General features: G+C 41.0%; 3 protein-coding genes across 3 annotated transcripts; all 3 read left to right on the top strand.

Moving 5' to 3' along the window:
- Positions 1–1,764: 1,764 nt before the first annotated feature.
- Positions 1,765–3,026, top strand: LOC141015623 (dual specificity protein phosphatase 13A-like). Its single transcript, XM_073489759.1, has 3 exons — positions 1,765–1,892; positions 2,066–2,283; positions 2,815–3,026. The coding sequence occupies exons 1-3, from the start codon at positions 1,765–1,767 to the stop codon at positions 3,024–3,026; spliced, it is 558 nt and encodes a 185-aa protein (XP_073345860.1).
- Positions 3,027–8,543: 5,517 nt separating this feature from the next.
- Positions 8,544–10,824, top strand: LOC141015621 (dual specificity phosphatase 29-like). The gene is made up of 3 exons (XM_073489756.1): positions 8,544–8,697; positions 9,570–9,806; positions 10,598–10,824. The coding sequence occupies exons 1-3, from the start codon at positions 8,544–8,546 to the stop codon at positions 10,822–10,824; spliced, it is 618 nt and encodes a 205-aa protein (XP_073345857.1).
- A 1,539-nt stretch (positions 10,825–12,363) lies between these two features.
- LOC141015882 (dual specificity phosphatase 29-like) lies at positions 12,364–15,712 on the top strand. Its single transcript, XM_073490100.1, has 4 exons — positions 12,364–12,491; positions 12,719–12,936; positions 13,232–13,329; positions 15,611–15,712. Exons 1-4 carry the CDS (start codon positions 12,364–12,366, stop codon positions 15,710–15,712), a joined length of 546 nt encoding a protein of 181 aa, XP_073346201.1.
- Positions 15,713–15,799: the final 87 nt, after the last annotated feature.

Raw genomic sequence — 15,799 nt, 5'->3', positions numbered from 1 at the left:
TTTTATTTTGTAGAATTCATCCTCATGCGTCTTGCTGTGACTTTCCACTTCCTGTCTTTGTCTTTTTCTCAAACTTTATCCGCTCACCTGTGTTTCATATATAAAATATTCCCTCTGTGTTTCTCTCGTACTCTTTGTTAGTTTGTCTGTTTTCCAATTCGCCTGCATCTTGTGTGTCCTCACACATCACATTCTGGTTTGTTCTTGGTTTTGTATCCTTCCTTTTTTTTCTTGGTTTCTCTTTTACCTGCCTTTAATGTCGCCTACATTTAGATTTAGATTGCAGCTTTGTAATAAAGCTCATCTATTGTTTCTAAACCTGCACTGTGTCCTCACCTTTTTGCCAAACCCTACATCTTCTCTAAAATGTCTGTGTTGAGTTGCACTTTGGTAAACTTGTTACTCATGACCTCAGTGTTTCTAAAATCATAGCTACAACTCATTTTTCCATCTTGTGAATCAGAAGTAGAGAAGCAACGCAATCGCCAGAATAAATGTTGGCATCGTACGTTTCGGCCAATATGTTGAAACTTCAGATTTCTTTACGGTTCAGGCACAAAAAACACACAAAAAAAATCATCTATTGGCTCAAAATACCTGGTTTTGTCGACCCGAACGCTGCTGCAAAATCTCCTTAAAAATATCCGGTTTCGTTGCCACAAAGATGGGAAGCGAACGCAGCCGTCTCACCTAGCTTTCACACCACCATCCCCATGTCCTGATAAGAAAGTCATCTCATATACATGTAATCTGAACATAATATGATACGTATCGTAGGAACTTACTATTCTAACGTATCTGTGGTTTGCAGAAACGTACATTGCCACCATTTTATTCCTTTCAGTCCTCCTGAGAGAAAACCTGGATCATTAACAGCTCAGAAACACAAAGAAACTACACTTCATCAAACTCCACCTGCGTCTGGATCTTATTTCCAAAGTATTACGTGACGTTTCATCAGGTAGGATTGTTCCCACCACATACACATACTGTAGATCGATGAGCAGAAGCAGCACTTTAAATAATCAATCAATAACTGCTCTTGGGGTCAAAATGCCCCGGAGACCTTTATTGACATCAGCACTGACTTGTTACATTTGACATGCACATTCATGACCCTGAATGAAGAAAAGTCATTACATTTCACGCCTTGAAAAAAAAAAGAGGTTAATTATGTTTTTTTCTTCCATTTAAAAGGCGAGAAGGGTGAAATTGACCTGCTACATAATAGGGGAGTAAAAAGAGACATTTGCAGCAGCGTGGGGGCTGTTTGATGTCATGTGCAGCCAACGGCAAAGCTTTAATTTTTACCCTCTTCAGCCAATTTGCTTTCACAAGATATTTATGTCGGAGCAGTAAACTAGCTGCATGAAGCTGTTAGTGTTTCCATTCCATAAATGCTGCGTTACTCGAGACTCTCTGTCATCCGGTATGGGCAATGCACTTAAACATTTTGTCCTTAATTACATCCAATTATCACTGCTTTATGGCATGATTCATCTCTGTTTGAGGCTTATTAAATTAGAGTCCCACAGCGGTGTGAAGAGCAGAGCGCCGGGTCTGCACTGTTTGTTGTTCTGCCCTCCGCACGAGTAAGACTACACGCTAGGTTAAGCACTAAATTGGGTAACCGTCCAGTGACAGCAGATAAACACCTGCTCGTACAGATCACCCTGAGCCGGAGCTGACGGGAACTGCTTTACTACAACAAACATTTGGACCAGTAATCGATCCAAGATCCGTCGGATTTTTTGGACTTTAAAAATGTCAGCCCTGAAAGACAAGAGGAAAGAATATCTGACCGTGAAGGATCTGCAGAGGGTTTTGGACTCATGTAAACTACAACTCAACGATTTTGACGAGGTCTGGCCGAAGATATACATAGGGAATGTGTACGTATACTTTTTATTTTAACTTTAAACCTTTGCCTTTGAAGGAAATGTGAAACTTCCAGTGTTAACAGTCTGTATCTGTTCCAAACGATGGTGTTGGTGTGGTTTGAAACATGTGCTGTGATGCTTAGAGTTCATGTCTTGAACCTCTTTCTGTCTCTTTGTCTTGCTAGGGCAGTAGCCCAAAACAAGGCAGCCTTGCAGAATTTAGGTATAACTCATGTTTTAAACGCTGCACACTCCAAGCGAGGCAGCAAAGGGAACCAAAGCTTTTATGGCAACAGCTTTGTGTATTGTGGCATTCCAGCAGAAGACTCGACGCACTTTGATCTGGATGTTTACTTCAAGCCTGCAGCTGATTTCATTCATAAAGCTCTGAAGTCACCTGATGGTAAGACTCCTCGAGGTGTCTTTTTTCGCACGAATCATCATATTTCTGCTTTAATGATATAATTCAGAGTAATCTGCTGCAAAAATATGGTGGTTTTTACATCCCTGCACATCTTTTATTTCACTCCTTAAATCCCTAATAAACCCAGCTACTCAAACTCTCCCATCATGCCGTCCTTTCAATGTCACCACTAACTTGTAATGGTGTGTAAGTGTATTTTCAGCCAGCAGTAATAATAAGGGTCTTACCTTGCAGAATTTAAGTCTAAAATGTGACCAGGGCTCCTTTCAAAGAAGCTATCAAGCAGAGGACGAGTTGGGATTAAAGAGACAGTCGGGCCCAGCCTGCAAAGGGGACCTTAAATGAACAAAGGCGATGAATTGTGGGGACTATTTTTAGCTCACAGCAGGAAAAAAGAAAGGCCACAGCATGAGACGGGCAGCCATGTATGATATTAATAAGACTGAGGCCTCTCTCGCTAATCCTTCCTTCACATGCCCCTCTTCCCCTTCATCTCGTCCTGTTCTTCAGGGAAAGTTCTGGTGCACTGCATCATGGGAATGAGCCGCTCATCGACTTTGGTGGCAGCCTACCTCATGATCTACCGTCACCTCCCGCTCAAAAAGGCTTTGCAGACATTGATCCGGAAGAGAGCCATCTACCCCAACAGGAATTTCCTGGCGTTGCTGTTGGATCTGGATCTTCAGCTGATGAGGAAAAAGAAAACATGTCAGATCCTGTAAATCGAAAGAAGTGGTTTCTGAAGGATGATGGATTGTCATGAGTTTCGGTTCACCTGATGACTGATTTTTTTTGTCGGACTCAGCTCAGCTTTAGGTTATTCTAAATAAGCTATTAGCATGTTACACCAACCATGTTAACATGCTGAGTATAGCTACAAATGATAACATGCTAACGCACTAAACATAACATGCTGTAAACGTTAAGGCTAGAAATTTAGCATGCTAATGATAACGTGCTCACGTACTAAACATCACATATTGTAAACATTAGGGATAGAAATGTAGAATGCTAATGATAACAAGCTAACTTAGTAAGCATTACATGCTGAACATAGCAAACAAACACGCTAATGTTAGCATGCTGACACGTTATTGTAAATGTTGGATGCTAACAGCGTTAACATCCAGTAGGCTAGCTGTTAACACGCACAGAAGCACAATGGCAATAGGCATGCTAACACACTAACACATGCTAGCGCTCGGCTCACTGCAGAGCTGAGGCTAACTACCGCTGCGGCTGACAAAGCTGGATGAAAGTTGCACCAAATATGACGACGCAGAGCAGCTGAGCCTGACATGTTGAGCCTGACATGCTGAGCCTGACATGTTGAGCCAAAGGTGTGCTGTTATATAAAACAGTCACATTTCCTCTGGCGCCACCTTCAGGCCAAGCTTCACCTTTTTAGCTTCAGGAGCTAAAAATGATTTGTCTTAAGTCTTTTGGTAACACTTAACAATAACCGTCATTAATAAATGGTACATTCATAGTTAATTTAACTTCAGTTTAAAGTTATCTGACTGTTAACAAACAATGAAATGCTAAAAAAAAACATTTATTAATGAAGCGTTATAAACATTTTTAGCAACTTTACAATAAACTATTGCTCGATAAATGGTTTACAAAGCATTTTATTCTCTGTTAACAGTCAAATAAGTTTAATTAAAGTTTAATTAAAGGTGGAATATGTAAGAACTGAATTCATACTCCACTAGTTCATACTCCGCTAACTGCTGCTAACTGAAGCTGCCATTAGCTGTTTCACATTCTGTTTATCATTTTAGTTAATGTTTTGGATGTTTTCAACTAAAATTCTTATATATTTCACCTTAAAGTATAAATGTACCATTTATTAACGATGGTTATTAAAAAAGTGTTTCCGTATTTGAATGTTTTTGAAGGCAGTAACAAAGAAACAACAAGAGTCAGATTGCAGAATGAATTAAAACCTTTTTGTAACGTCAAGTGAAAACAGGGACACTGAAAAAAAGAAGCGAATGATAAGAAGGTTTAGGACTTTTCATGTCTTTGAGTTACGTCTTTACCTCTCATTCTTGTAAGAATGTTTTAATCTTCAGCACCTCACTTTGTATTACAGCAGAATGGACCAAATATCTTATGGAAAATGTTCTACAAAGCATCATCTTTTTTTTTTTTTTTTGTAAACAGAAAATATAGAAACCTGTTTCTTGAAGTCAACATTCAAAGTCAAAATGGGAATCAATCTACAGCGTCTGTCTCGTTGCCCATCAGTGTTCGCAGTGTGAAACTCCTTTGGTGTGTTTGTCAAACTAGCTGATCAACAATCAAACGCTTCCAGGTCTTTTGATTGTCATCTTTAAAAGGGACGTCAGACACCAAAAGGTACGCAGATTTGTTGATTATATAGTAGAGTTTGACAGCAATTATTCCGAACTGTTAGAAATCATTATCTCTCAACGTCACGATATCACACACATGCATTCACGCACACAAACACACACTGGTGTCTTCATCGGTATCAGCAATAAAACTATAACACCTGCAAATGTTCTGTTAGAGAAGCTACACTGATTTATATGGCAGGTTTGTATTGCGATCACAGGTTCAGTGTCAATATAAGGGCTTTTTTTTTAATCTATGATATTTTATTCGGGTACAAGAGAATGAACTTCAAGATAAAAATAAATGTTTGCATTGTTTGTACATGTTTGCATCTTTCTACAGTTGTGTTGTTCTTTTTGACAAACTTGCCGACTTGCCAGACTGAGTATGTCCAAATGATACTGTTAAATATTTGACTGTACATTTACAGTCAATTACTGGACACAAGTTGTATTACTTTCACACTAACTGTATCATTTTTACAGTTGAACAGTGAATTTAACGTATGTAATGGCCATAGATAACTGTAATTTAGCAGCATACTCCTGAGGAAATGCAGTATTTAACTGTAACTTTATAGGTAATGAGCATCAGATTACTGTATTTTAACAGTGGATTCCTGTAGAATTACTGTATTTAACTAACTTTACAGGTAAAGACTATCAGGTTACTGTAATTTAACAGTATGCTCCTGTAAAGCAATTGTATTTAACTGTGACTTTACAGATAATGGCAATCAGACTATTGTATTTTAGCAGTATACTCCGGTAGATTTACTGTATTTAACTAACTTTACAGGTAACGACCATCAGATTACTGTAATTTAACAGTATGCTCCTGTAGAATCACTGTATTTAACTGTGCAGTAACTTGCTTAAAAAAATTACATTTGTAAAATACTGTAAATTTGACATTCTCACTGTTTTTAACCTGTTAATCCATCAGTCATCTTAAACATTGAAAAAATAGGTTAAAAACTTGATTACTTCATGTTGCAGTATAATTTAAAGAAAATCCAGGACAGTGCAGCTGCTGCATTAATGTTTGTCAACAGCTCATAAGTAAAAAGAGATCTGAAACTCCAGACTTGACCGAATGCCCAGGTGTTAATTCCAACACGTTTCCCTGAAGAGAAGAATCTCAAGACTGTGTCAGATTTAAGCTCGAGTGCAGCAGCAGCAGCACTGATCTAATTCTCTTGCTATTGAAAAAGCCGTGTCCTATCCTTCCTCCTGTGCTGGTAGCTCGGGTAACCTTTAAGGAATGCAGAAGATGATGCCAGAATTATTTTGGGCTGAGATTCAGATGTTAAAATAGCAAAAAAGGTTGCAGGGTAGATTACCAAGGAGAACGCAGACAGTTGTGCTGTCGACCTACATGTAGCTCTCGTACAGAGAGACCTTGAAAAGCAGCGTTTTTCCAGTCAAGGCAAGTGTCTACTAACAATGTGTTCTCTGGTATTTATTGTAGATAGAAGTCCACGTTTGGAAAATATTTATTAGTATGTACAGTGTTTATAAACTACAGTGTATGGATTTATTGTGTTGTATACCTTTATCTGCAGGCTAAACATGTTTATAAAGCACTTTTATAGACGAGTATGTGCTGTGATGATACTTGCCCGATGGATTACTTTCTCCCTTTATTAATTTGCTCGCAAATGCAGACGAACCACATCCAAAACGCTAAAGAGGGAGGTGTAATTCATAAAAACCACAGAGAAGAGGCCCGGAGGAGGTAAAAAAAAGCCATTTTTATTTGCCCTCCATGTTAACTGTGGGCACTTTCCCATACATAGCATCTTTAATTACACAGAAGTAGAGCAGGAAGGACAGGTTAGCCTAAGGGGGGAGGCTATGAAAGCAGCGCTGCAGCTCAACATGTGCACCAGGGAAATCAGTTCTCTGCCCTGACAGTGGGAGGGAGGGAAGGGTTGTACTTATAGATCAATGAGGAGAAAGAAGAGCCTCCAGGTACTCGAGGCACATGTTGTACTTGTGCAAAGACACGCTTTACTCTGCCTTTAAGACACACACACTTGTATGCATGGAGCATATGCCGGTTAGGATGCAGCTTTTTCTTGCACACACATGTGCTCTGAGTGACACGCATGCGACCGACGCCGAGATGGATAAAGCCATCGTGATGTTTGAGTGCACCTCCATATGCCGCGGCAGCTTAACAAAAGGTCACTGAAACAGATTTGGTCTCAATGACTCATCCCTGTGGACACGACAATAAGTCTCCGAACCCCCGAGTGCCACATTATGTCTCCACGCACCGGCAGAATGCAAATAAGAAGCCGGGCTGCCATCGGTTTCTTTACTATAACAATGCATACACATCGTTTGTACTGTACGTCCTCAGCCCGGAGCAGAATCACACAGCTGCCTAAATGGATGCTAATGTATACAGTAGGCATAGTATAAGTCTCTCTACAGCCCAGTGTGTAAATTGTAAATGCGCAGGTTAGACTTGCCTGCAGGAAATGAAAAGCTGATGTTTACAGGCCTTGAATACCAATTTTCCATATCTCTGGAGATAAATAAACCCAGCAAGTGCTATTGAGCTGGAGATAAAATAATGAGAGCATCATAAGGTCATCTTACAATTATGTCTTCTTGAGGTCCTTTGCTGCGGTGGAGTGCATTTATTGGCATATTTATGGTCTATATTTAAAGGCTATAGGCCCTGTATGCCTGATGTTGTAATTAACGTTTGTCACCGTTACATTTGTCTTCCAGTTTTATCTCACTTCAAGAGAGCCTGTTAGGAGAAGGTCAGTAATTAAAATATATATCATTATTCACATTCAAATTCAACGTTGGCTATCTATATGAAAAATACAAACAAAAAGTATCGCTACTCTACGACAGGCAACCACACATTGCTGTCCAAAATAATCTTTGGCAAATTTAATTATAATTGTCACTAAACTAAAAAAATTCACATTTTTATGACTACCAGTTCTAGTGTTAGCCTACACTGTACTGCAGTTCTGTGTGTGGTCCCTTTTCCATAACTTTTAAATGTATTAAAAAGTAGAAAACTGGAATGTAACATGAGTTTAACATAGGCTATATTATTGTGGATTGTGATAGTGATGTAAAGTATTATAAAAAATACACTACACACAATTTTATCAGTGGTTATTGTCTCACAGTGTGTCGCTAAATTGCTAGCTAGCATGCATTCCGAACGTTAGCTAGCAAACTGACATTTTGAGCATATTTAACCCGCTAGCTTTGTGTAAAGTTAGGATTCACTATGTCTATCAGTTGTAGATGGGACACTTACAGATGAGTCCTAAAACTCAGAAATAAGTTAGCATTTTTGCACTTTTTGTCTCTTGAAGTCGATGGTTTTTTCAATGGGTTTTTGGTTAAATGCCTGAAATTTAAGGTCTGTGGTTAACACAACATTGAGATATTTTCATGTCGTGCTCTACGACATAAAATGTCAGCATATACCCAATGTTTGAATTCAAAAGCGTTTTAAACATCTTAAAAAAGGCGGTTGCTAAAAAGCTGCTTATACTACAAGTTGTTGAGGACATTAAACGCCAAACACGGAGACTCGTCTACTCACTTGTCCGTCTTTACAGACGGACTTTAATTGCAAACTATTTTAACTCTACAACGATCAAACTTGTAGATTGATCAATTTATAGCAAAGTGCGTATAGTGTAGTTTAAGATCTATTGACCCGATGTTGACTCCATGTCTACAGCCTTACTTCTCAGCACTCTGTGTTGTCCAAATTTCATCACAGTGTTTTGTTGATTCAACAAAATCTCCCACATAAACTCTGCTAGGAAATCATATGTGGTATTTTAATGCGACAGGTTGTAAAAAGCAGAGGTGGAGCATCCAGACATGCCCAGAGGCTTCAGCTGCTTGGCGAGCCCTGAGGGGGCAGACGGCAGGTATGAGACCCCCCCGGCTTCTGAGCTCCAGAGGCTGATGTGGACAAAGAAAGGGACCAGCAGCCATCTGGATGAAGTTCAGCCCAGGATCTATATTGGAGACATGTGAGACCAAAAAATCTTTCTAATAAAGACTGAAATTAAAGAGTTATGAAACTATTAAGAAATATCCAATAATCAATTAAAGTTTAACAAAGTTTAGTCTACCTTTTTTAAAGCGAGGCTTAAAGCCACCCAGATGATACCTGCCCAGCATCAATCAGCAAAGTTAGCAGCTAATTAGCAGCTAAAGAGCTGATGAATGCTGATGATATAACCAGATATTTGCCTCAGGCGATGGTGGAGACAAAACACAGAGCTGGCCTTTGAGACAGTGAATATTGGACATTCATCAGGGGGTACGACTCCAACTGTTTGCTGACAAGTTTGCAATATCAAATTAAGGTTAAACGTCAGTGTTTACATGTATCTTTCTTCAGTAGTAAGTCAGTAATAAGGCAGCACTTTTGGGTTTCCAGGTTTTGAACCCAAGTTTCAATTATTCTTCTTTTGTTGTTCAAAATGTGCTAAATATTAGCATTGCACTGCGCTAACCCTATGTAACACGCTAGTGTAAGGCTATATGCTAAATATTAGCCAAATGTTCCTTACTTCACACAGATGAGCCACGTTTGTAGCATTAGCAGGTAAACATGCTAACAAGTTAACATTTCTGTAGGATTTTTTGTCACTACCAAAATACAATGGATGTGAAATGAATATCACAAAAAATTAAACAGCAACTGGTCGTTCCAGGAAACAATAACTGTCAACGTTTTGGGCTAAACGTGGGTCCACAACCTGGCAACACAAAAGGTCTTCAAATGTATGCATTATGCAGTTTATTCATACCTTATTTCGCACACTACTTACTATCATGATCTGTGCTCATCAACAACAAACCCTTCTTCCACTCATCTCACTGGACAGTTGATTCACCTTTTTCCCTTCAGGTACGCGGCCAAAGACAAGAGGACACTCCAGGCTCACCACATCACCCATGTACTTAACGCCGCTGATGGGAAGTTCAGCGTGAACACGGGGCCCAGCTTCTACCGAGACACCAAAATCACTTATTATGGAGTGGAAGCTTTTGACATGCCGTCCTTTAACTTGAGTCCCTTCTTTTACCCAGCAGCCAGTTTTATCAAGAACGCTCTGAGCTCGCCCACAGGTGAGGAGCTCTCGACGTGCTCGAGGTATTTCTCTTCACTTATGACTTGGGGAAGACATTTTTTTTTTGTCTGCGAAGCAAAGAAACAGAAACGTTTGTCAGTCAATTCCCATTAGAGCAGCCCCCCCTCCCCCAGTTGTATTACTCATTAAAATGCAAATCAAACACTAAACATAATATCAAGCTAATATCTTTCCCCCACGGTAATCTTCTCATAAGCTCAGACCTTGGCCAGGAAAATTGGTTTTAAATGGATTGCCCTGGTAATTTGTAAGCAACACTTTTATTGGACATGGAAATTACACAATTATGTTTGTGGCCTGTGCCTGCCTGGCCTGTTATGCAAAGTGAAGCCGGTATCTGACATGACAGTAATAAGATGAGGCCTCCTCATTCACATGCTGGCTGATCGGGGGCTCCAGTGTGTGGCGGGGCCTACAGTAATCCCCGGCAGAAATACACAGACGCCAAGACAGTTCAATTACGCGCTCCTATGCCCCCTAATCCTCGGGCCCGATAAGGAACCAGGGATTACCGTGTGTAGAAACATTTGTTGCAACATTGTTGAAAACTTTTAGTCAGGAGTTAGAAGTGCTGCTCTCTGTGATGTGCACGCTTTTTAATCCACAGAGGAGTAACAAATTAGACATCAGAATAAAGTTCAGCACAATAATCCAGTCATTGCATGGTTGTAAATACAGAAATGGAGCTGGTAGAGAGGAAGGCTGAGCTTTATGGACTGAGCCACACGAGGTGACGATGGGTTTTTTTTGTTTCTCGCTGATCGGCAGGTAAAGTGTTCGTCCACTGTGCGATGGGTCTCAGCCGCTCGTCCACCTTGGTTCTGGCCTACCTGATGATCCACGAGAACATGACGCTGGCGGACGCCATCAAAGGCGTCAGCGCCAACAGGAACATCTCGCCAAACGATGGTTTCCTGGAGCAGCTCAGAGAGCTGGACAAAGAGCTGCACGGTCAGGTGTCATCGAGGAGCTTCAGCGCTAACAGGCGGACTTGAGATAAAATGTGTCTCTTCGTAAATTCAGAATATATTGTTGCTTCCTGATAGTATCTGAGTTTGAAGTGGATGATACTGTGGAAACATGTTGTAATTTTTTGGAAGAAATTAAAGCGACTTTTTATTGAAAGTTGCACTGGACATGAGCCTCGTGCTCGTGACACAGTGGGACATAAACACTAAGGCATCCTCCTCACTGGAGCTGTGATGTCAGCTAGCTTAGTTAGCCTGGTTAGCATCCATAGATGTTTCTCCTCTCCTTCTGGACTGAAAGCAAGCGTACCAACCACAGGATTTGTGATAAAATATATGTGATTTTAACATGATTTCCAAAGCTAAATAGATCAATTTGTAATAAACCTGTCTGTCTGTAAGCCGTGTACTTATGTAAAATCATTTAATGGTAACAACTCTGCATGTCGGCGCGGTTATTTTCCCTGATTATTAGGTCAAAACCTGTTAAATCTGCTGTGCTGTATCCTAATCCATGTTGAGCGAACGCACAGTAATAAGCCCAAAATCATTACAGGGCAAAACAGCTCCTTTTCATCTCGTCTCTTCCTTAACATGCAGTCTCATTTTACTAATAATGCTAACTAAAGGGCAAAACAACTAAACAACTAATCCTTCAAAGCGCTCAGAAAAAAAAATGTGACCGCCTATATTACCGTGACAAATGGGCAAACTCTGGTGCTGGTGAAGATCATGTAATATGATAGAAAGCACTAAAACAGCTAAACTAAATGAACCTTTTGTTGTCTTAAACTATTGAAGTTCACTTATCTCAACAGTTTAAAGGGTGAACTGTTTCCCTGAGCATGCTCGGTGATGTTTGCCTGACTCTGAGCGACTCTCTACAAATAGAAAATGTCTCTAAATGGCTTCAGATGAAACTACAGTGTCCAAGTTCATAATAATGAAAGAGATATGTGACAAAATCCGACATGTTTAAGTGTTTTTCATAGTTTTTGGTGGCTAGATTCACTGTTGGTTTAGTCTCTTCAGATGATTTGCTGTTAAAGATGAAAAGAAAGATTAACACCAACAGTATGCTTCAAGAATCTCTATATTAGGTACAAAGTAATTGTTGACTCGATGCGGCGACCTGATAATAATCCCTCTCCATGTTTTGAATCATTTACACCATTACAACTGTAAACACTGCTGTGGTTGTGTAGCTGAAGTTGTCACCACACGAGCAGCCTGGCTTCTGTCACAGTCATCCGAGGAATAAATAGTCCACGCAGACTTTGGCATCTTCAGCTGTCTCATTCCAGGGGGGCTCAGCCTTTGAACAACACTGATACTCTGCTCAGATGGAAAAACAGAGCGAGCTGTACCAATAAGGTTAGAGTTTACTGGAGTTCTTTTCCAAAAGCCTACAGGGAGGAAAAACTAGCCGGAAAGCAGTGATAACTTCTCAGATTTTCCATCCAGGCGCATCAAGTATGTGGGGAAATGATCTCACTGTTATCTGCCTGCTGAGTTACATCTAATTTGTGATAATTATCCACCAACACTGAAGTGAAAGATGCAGATATGAGCCCAGAGGAGGAGCCAGAGTATCAAACACCGCCCACCTGCGATCTGCTCAGCCTTCTGCTGAAGAACAGACGCCCCACTGGAGCTGTCAACGAGGTTTGGCCCAACCTCTACGTCGGAGATGCGTAAGTGACATTCTCACTTCGGGGCCCCGCTGCAATATGCTGATCTGATTGAGAAAGTGTCGCTGCAAACAAGTACTGTGTTTGGCCAGCTGATTTGGATAAATATAAAATCTGTACATTTGAGTCACCAGTGATGCGTCTGCACACATATGCTGACAGAGATGGCCACAGGCGAGAATCACCACAAAGCCCCTCATTCCTGGTATCATCTCCTGTGTCGTTGACAGGGCCACAGCTCAGAATAAAAGCCTGTTAGTGAGCCTGGGAGTAACACACGTGGTGAATGCTGCAGATGGCCCCCAGCACATTGACACCGGGCCACGCTTCTACAAAGACACCAACATACTGTATCATGGAGTCGAAGCAGCAGACTGTAAAGAGTTTGACTTGAGCCCGTTCTTCACTGAGACGGCTGATTTCATTCACGGTGCTCTGAGTCAGAAAGGTACGAACCCACAGAAAACAACAGAAACACTTACGACTAGGGGTGTAATAAAACTGTGTAGTATGTCACAATATATCAGGGTATAGAAATATGACAAGATTGATTCTAATGTTTATTAAGTCAAAAATGGTTGTTCAGTTTGTTTCATATTAAATACCAGATGGTGTAAATTAATATTATCCATCAAAGCTTAACTACCTCAACTCAACCGCTGCCTTAAAAATTACAGTACAGATTGCATGCATTACACAGACACAGCTGACATCTGAAGCGATTCTGCCTCTCGTCTGTGCAGGCAAGGTGCTCGTCCACTGTGCGCGAGGAATCAGCCGCTCAGCGACTCTGACACTGGCCTTCCTCATGATCAAAGAAAGACTTACCCTCGTCGAGGCCGTGGAGGCTGTTCGCAGGCACAGAAACATTCTTCCAAATGTTGGATTTCTGAATCAACTCTGTCACCTGGACTCTTCCTTGGCCCTGCAGAGGAAAACTACCGAACATCAAGGAGTGGAGAAGTAGAGCTTTAGGGGATAGAGCTTGGTTTTTTAAAATCTATAAGGACTATGACAATCTGAGTCTGTTAAATGCAAATCATCTATCTACTATATTCCTACCATCCAGGTCGTCACTGGTTTGAAATGTATGTACAGTTTTTCACACTGTTGTGTTATTCATCACATTATCTTTGCATTATAATGCAGGTTCAGCAAAAAGTGTGACTTCACAACAATAATGTAACTGACAAAAATAAATGCAGATTTGATTTTCACTGTGAATTACAACACTCAATTAAACGTCAAGCGCCTGATCAAGAGAGCTGTAGACTTAAAACTGAGACTTGGGCTCAAGTTAGACTTACAAAAAATGAGTACTTGAGACTTAACTTGACACAAAACTTTCTTGACTTGGACTTGTCTTGAATAACTTGAAACTTGCTGTACTAGAGCTGAGACAATGACCTTGCCTCAAACTAGTTTTGAGTGACTTAGTTTTTGTGACTTGGACTAGTCTTGAGTGTCTTGATACTTGACTTGGACTTGTGATGGAGCTGAGACTTGACTTGGACTTGTCTCAAACTTCTTAAAACAAAACATGACTCAAGACTCAAATTAAAACTCGCAGTAGAGCTGAGACTTGACTCGGACTTGTCCTGAATTGCATGAGACTTGTCATGAACTTGTCTCAAATGACTTGTGACGACTCTCGAGTGTCTTGTGCCTGACTTGCATTATATGGGACTTGACTTCGACTTGTTTCTAATTACTTGCGACCTGCTTGGACTTGCTCTAGATGACATGAGACTTGCTCTGATAGACCTCAGACCTGACCCTGAACTAGTCTTGAATGACTTGAAACGGAGGATGCATGATAACGAGAACAGATTTTCATACAGACGTGATTTCGAGGCGGTGGCTGTCTGCGATGTCAGAAAAAAATCCATCAAAAAAATCCCAAAAAACAGTCAGCAAAACTGTAATTTGTAGCGAGGAGAAGAGGCTGAAACATACAGAAGCACTGATATGGCTCTTTAAGCTTACGTCTGATTCGCGGCACAATCAATATCACAGAGGCCATTAAAACAAATGTAGCACAACTGCCAAAAAGCCCTGCTGCACTTGAACAACACGAAGACGGCGTATTCCTATAAATAAACAATGCTCCACTTATATATTCACATTTCTCAAAACACTGTGTCTTAACTGCTGCGATCCGGCGTCGTACAGTTAAAACTGTGATGTCTAAAGAGGCTTGATACGAGATGATAAAAATATGCCGGCGTGGTTCTGAGTGTGTATACAGATTCAGGTCAGACTTTGAAAAGAGATGAAACGCTGAAGCCATCTTAATAAGAGATGCTCTCCAGAGCACACTGGGAGAAAGAGGGAGAGAGAGAGGGAGGGAGAGAGATGCTGTCAAAATAAAAGGAATTGGATATCACAGGTTTAATGATTTCACTGTCAGAATGAATGATGGCAGAGTATGAAGATATGAGGGAAAAATAAAGGAGTCTGATGGTGTGAAAACTCTGTCTGACATGTTAGCAGCTTCATCCAGCCATTCTGCAATACAGTCATCATCACACTCTCACTTTGGGGGCTTGCATTTAGATCACTGAATGGACCATGCATATCATATAACGGGGGGAATCAAAGACATGTGCCATCCTGTGAAAAACCTCATCTGTCTAACAGTCTGACACATTTCACTTCTCTTTTGGCCCCCGCGAGAGGCTCCAGAAAAATGCAGAACATCCTTAACGGGTGTTGTGAGGCAAGCGCTTACACGGTTTCTCCGGCAGCGTCTGAAGATATGCAGAGAGGCTAAGAGAGACTGACACAATTTCAAGGAGTCGCTCATACGGCTGAGCAAAAGCTCCAAGTGTCCTGTTCACTCCAGTGAATATGGGTATCCTTTGGCAAGTGCAAAGTTTGGATAAGCACGGCTTCCTGCCAGCAGTGGAGATTAAAGTTGTGTGTTTAGAAGTGGATGGCAGGGACTGGCTGGGTGGAAGTTTTCCCCACAGGCAGGGAACGTGGCAGCTAAGGTCAGGGGCCCGCCACATCACAGCCCTAAAAATATCCTCCGCATTTGATGCCCGTCACAGAGCGGTTATACAATCTGTGCCCTGACTTGAGCCTGCCAGAATTAAACCTTCCCGTGTTCTGCCTTTAAGGACTGCCTCACAACAAGCTGCCAGAACGATGAAAACAAAACTTTCAAGCAGGAAGACGACGGACTTCGATCTGTTGGTGAGTGGTGCTGGAGACGCATGTGAAAAACAAAACAACAGAACTGAGCTTTTTCATGATTGCAGTGGGAGAAAAGTGGAAGGGAGAGAAAAAAAAAAAAGCGAGTGTGGTAT

This window comes from Pagrus major, chromosome 20, assembly GCF_040436345.1.
Source record: "Pagrus major chromosome 20, Pma_NU_1.0".
NCBI lineage: Eukaryota > Metazoa > Chordata > Actinopteri > Spariformes > Sparidae > Pagrus > Pagrus major.
This window is presented reverse-complemented; position numbering and strand designations above follow the sequence as displayed.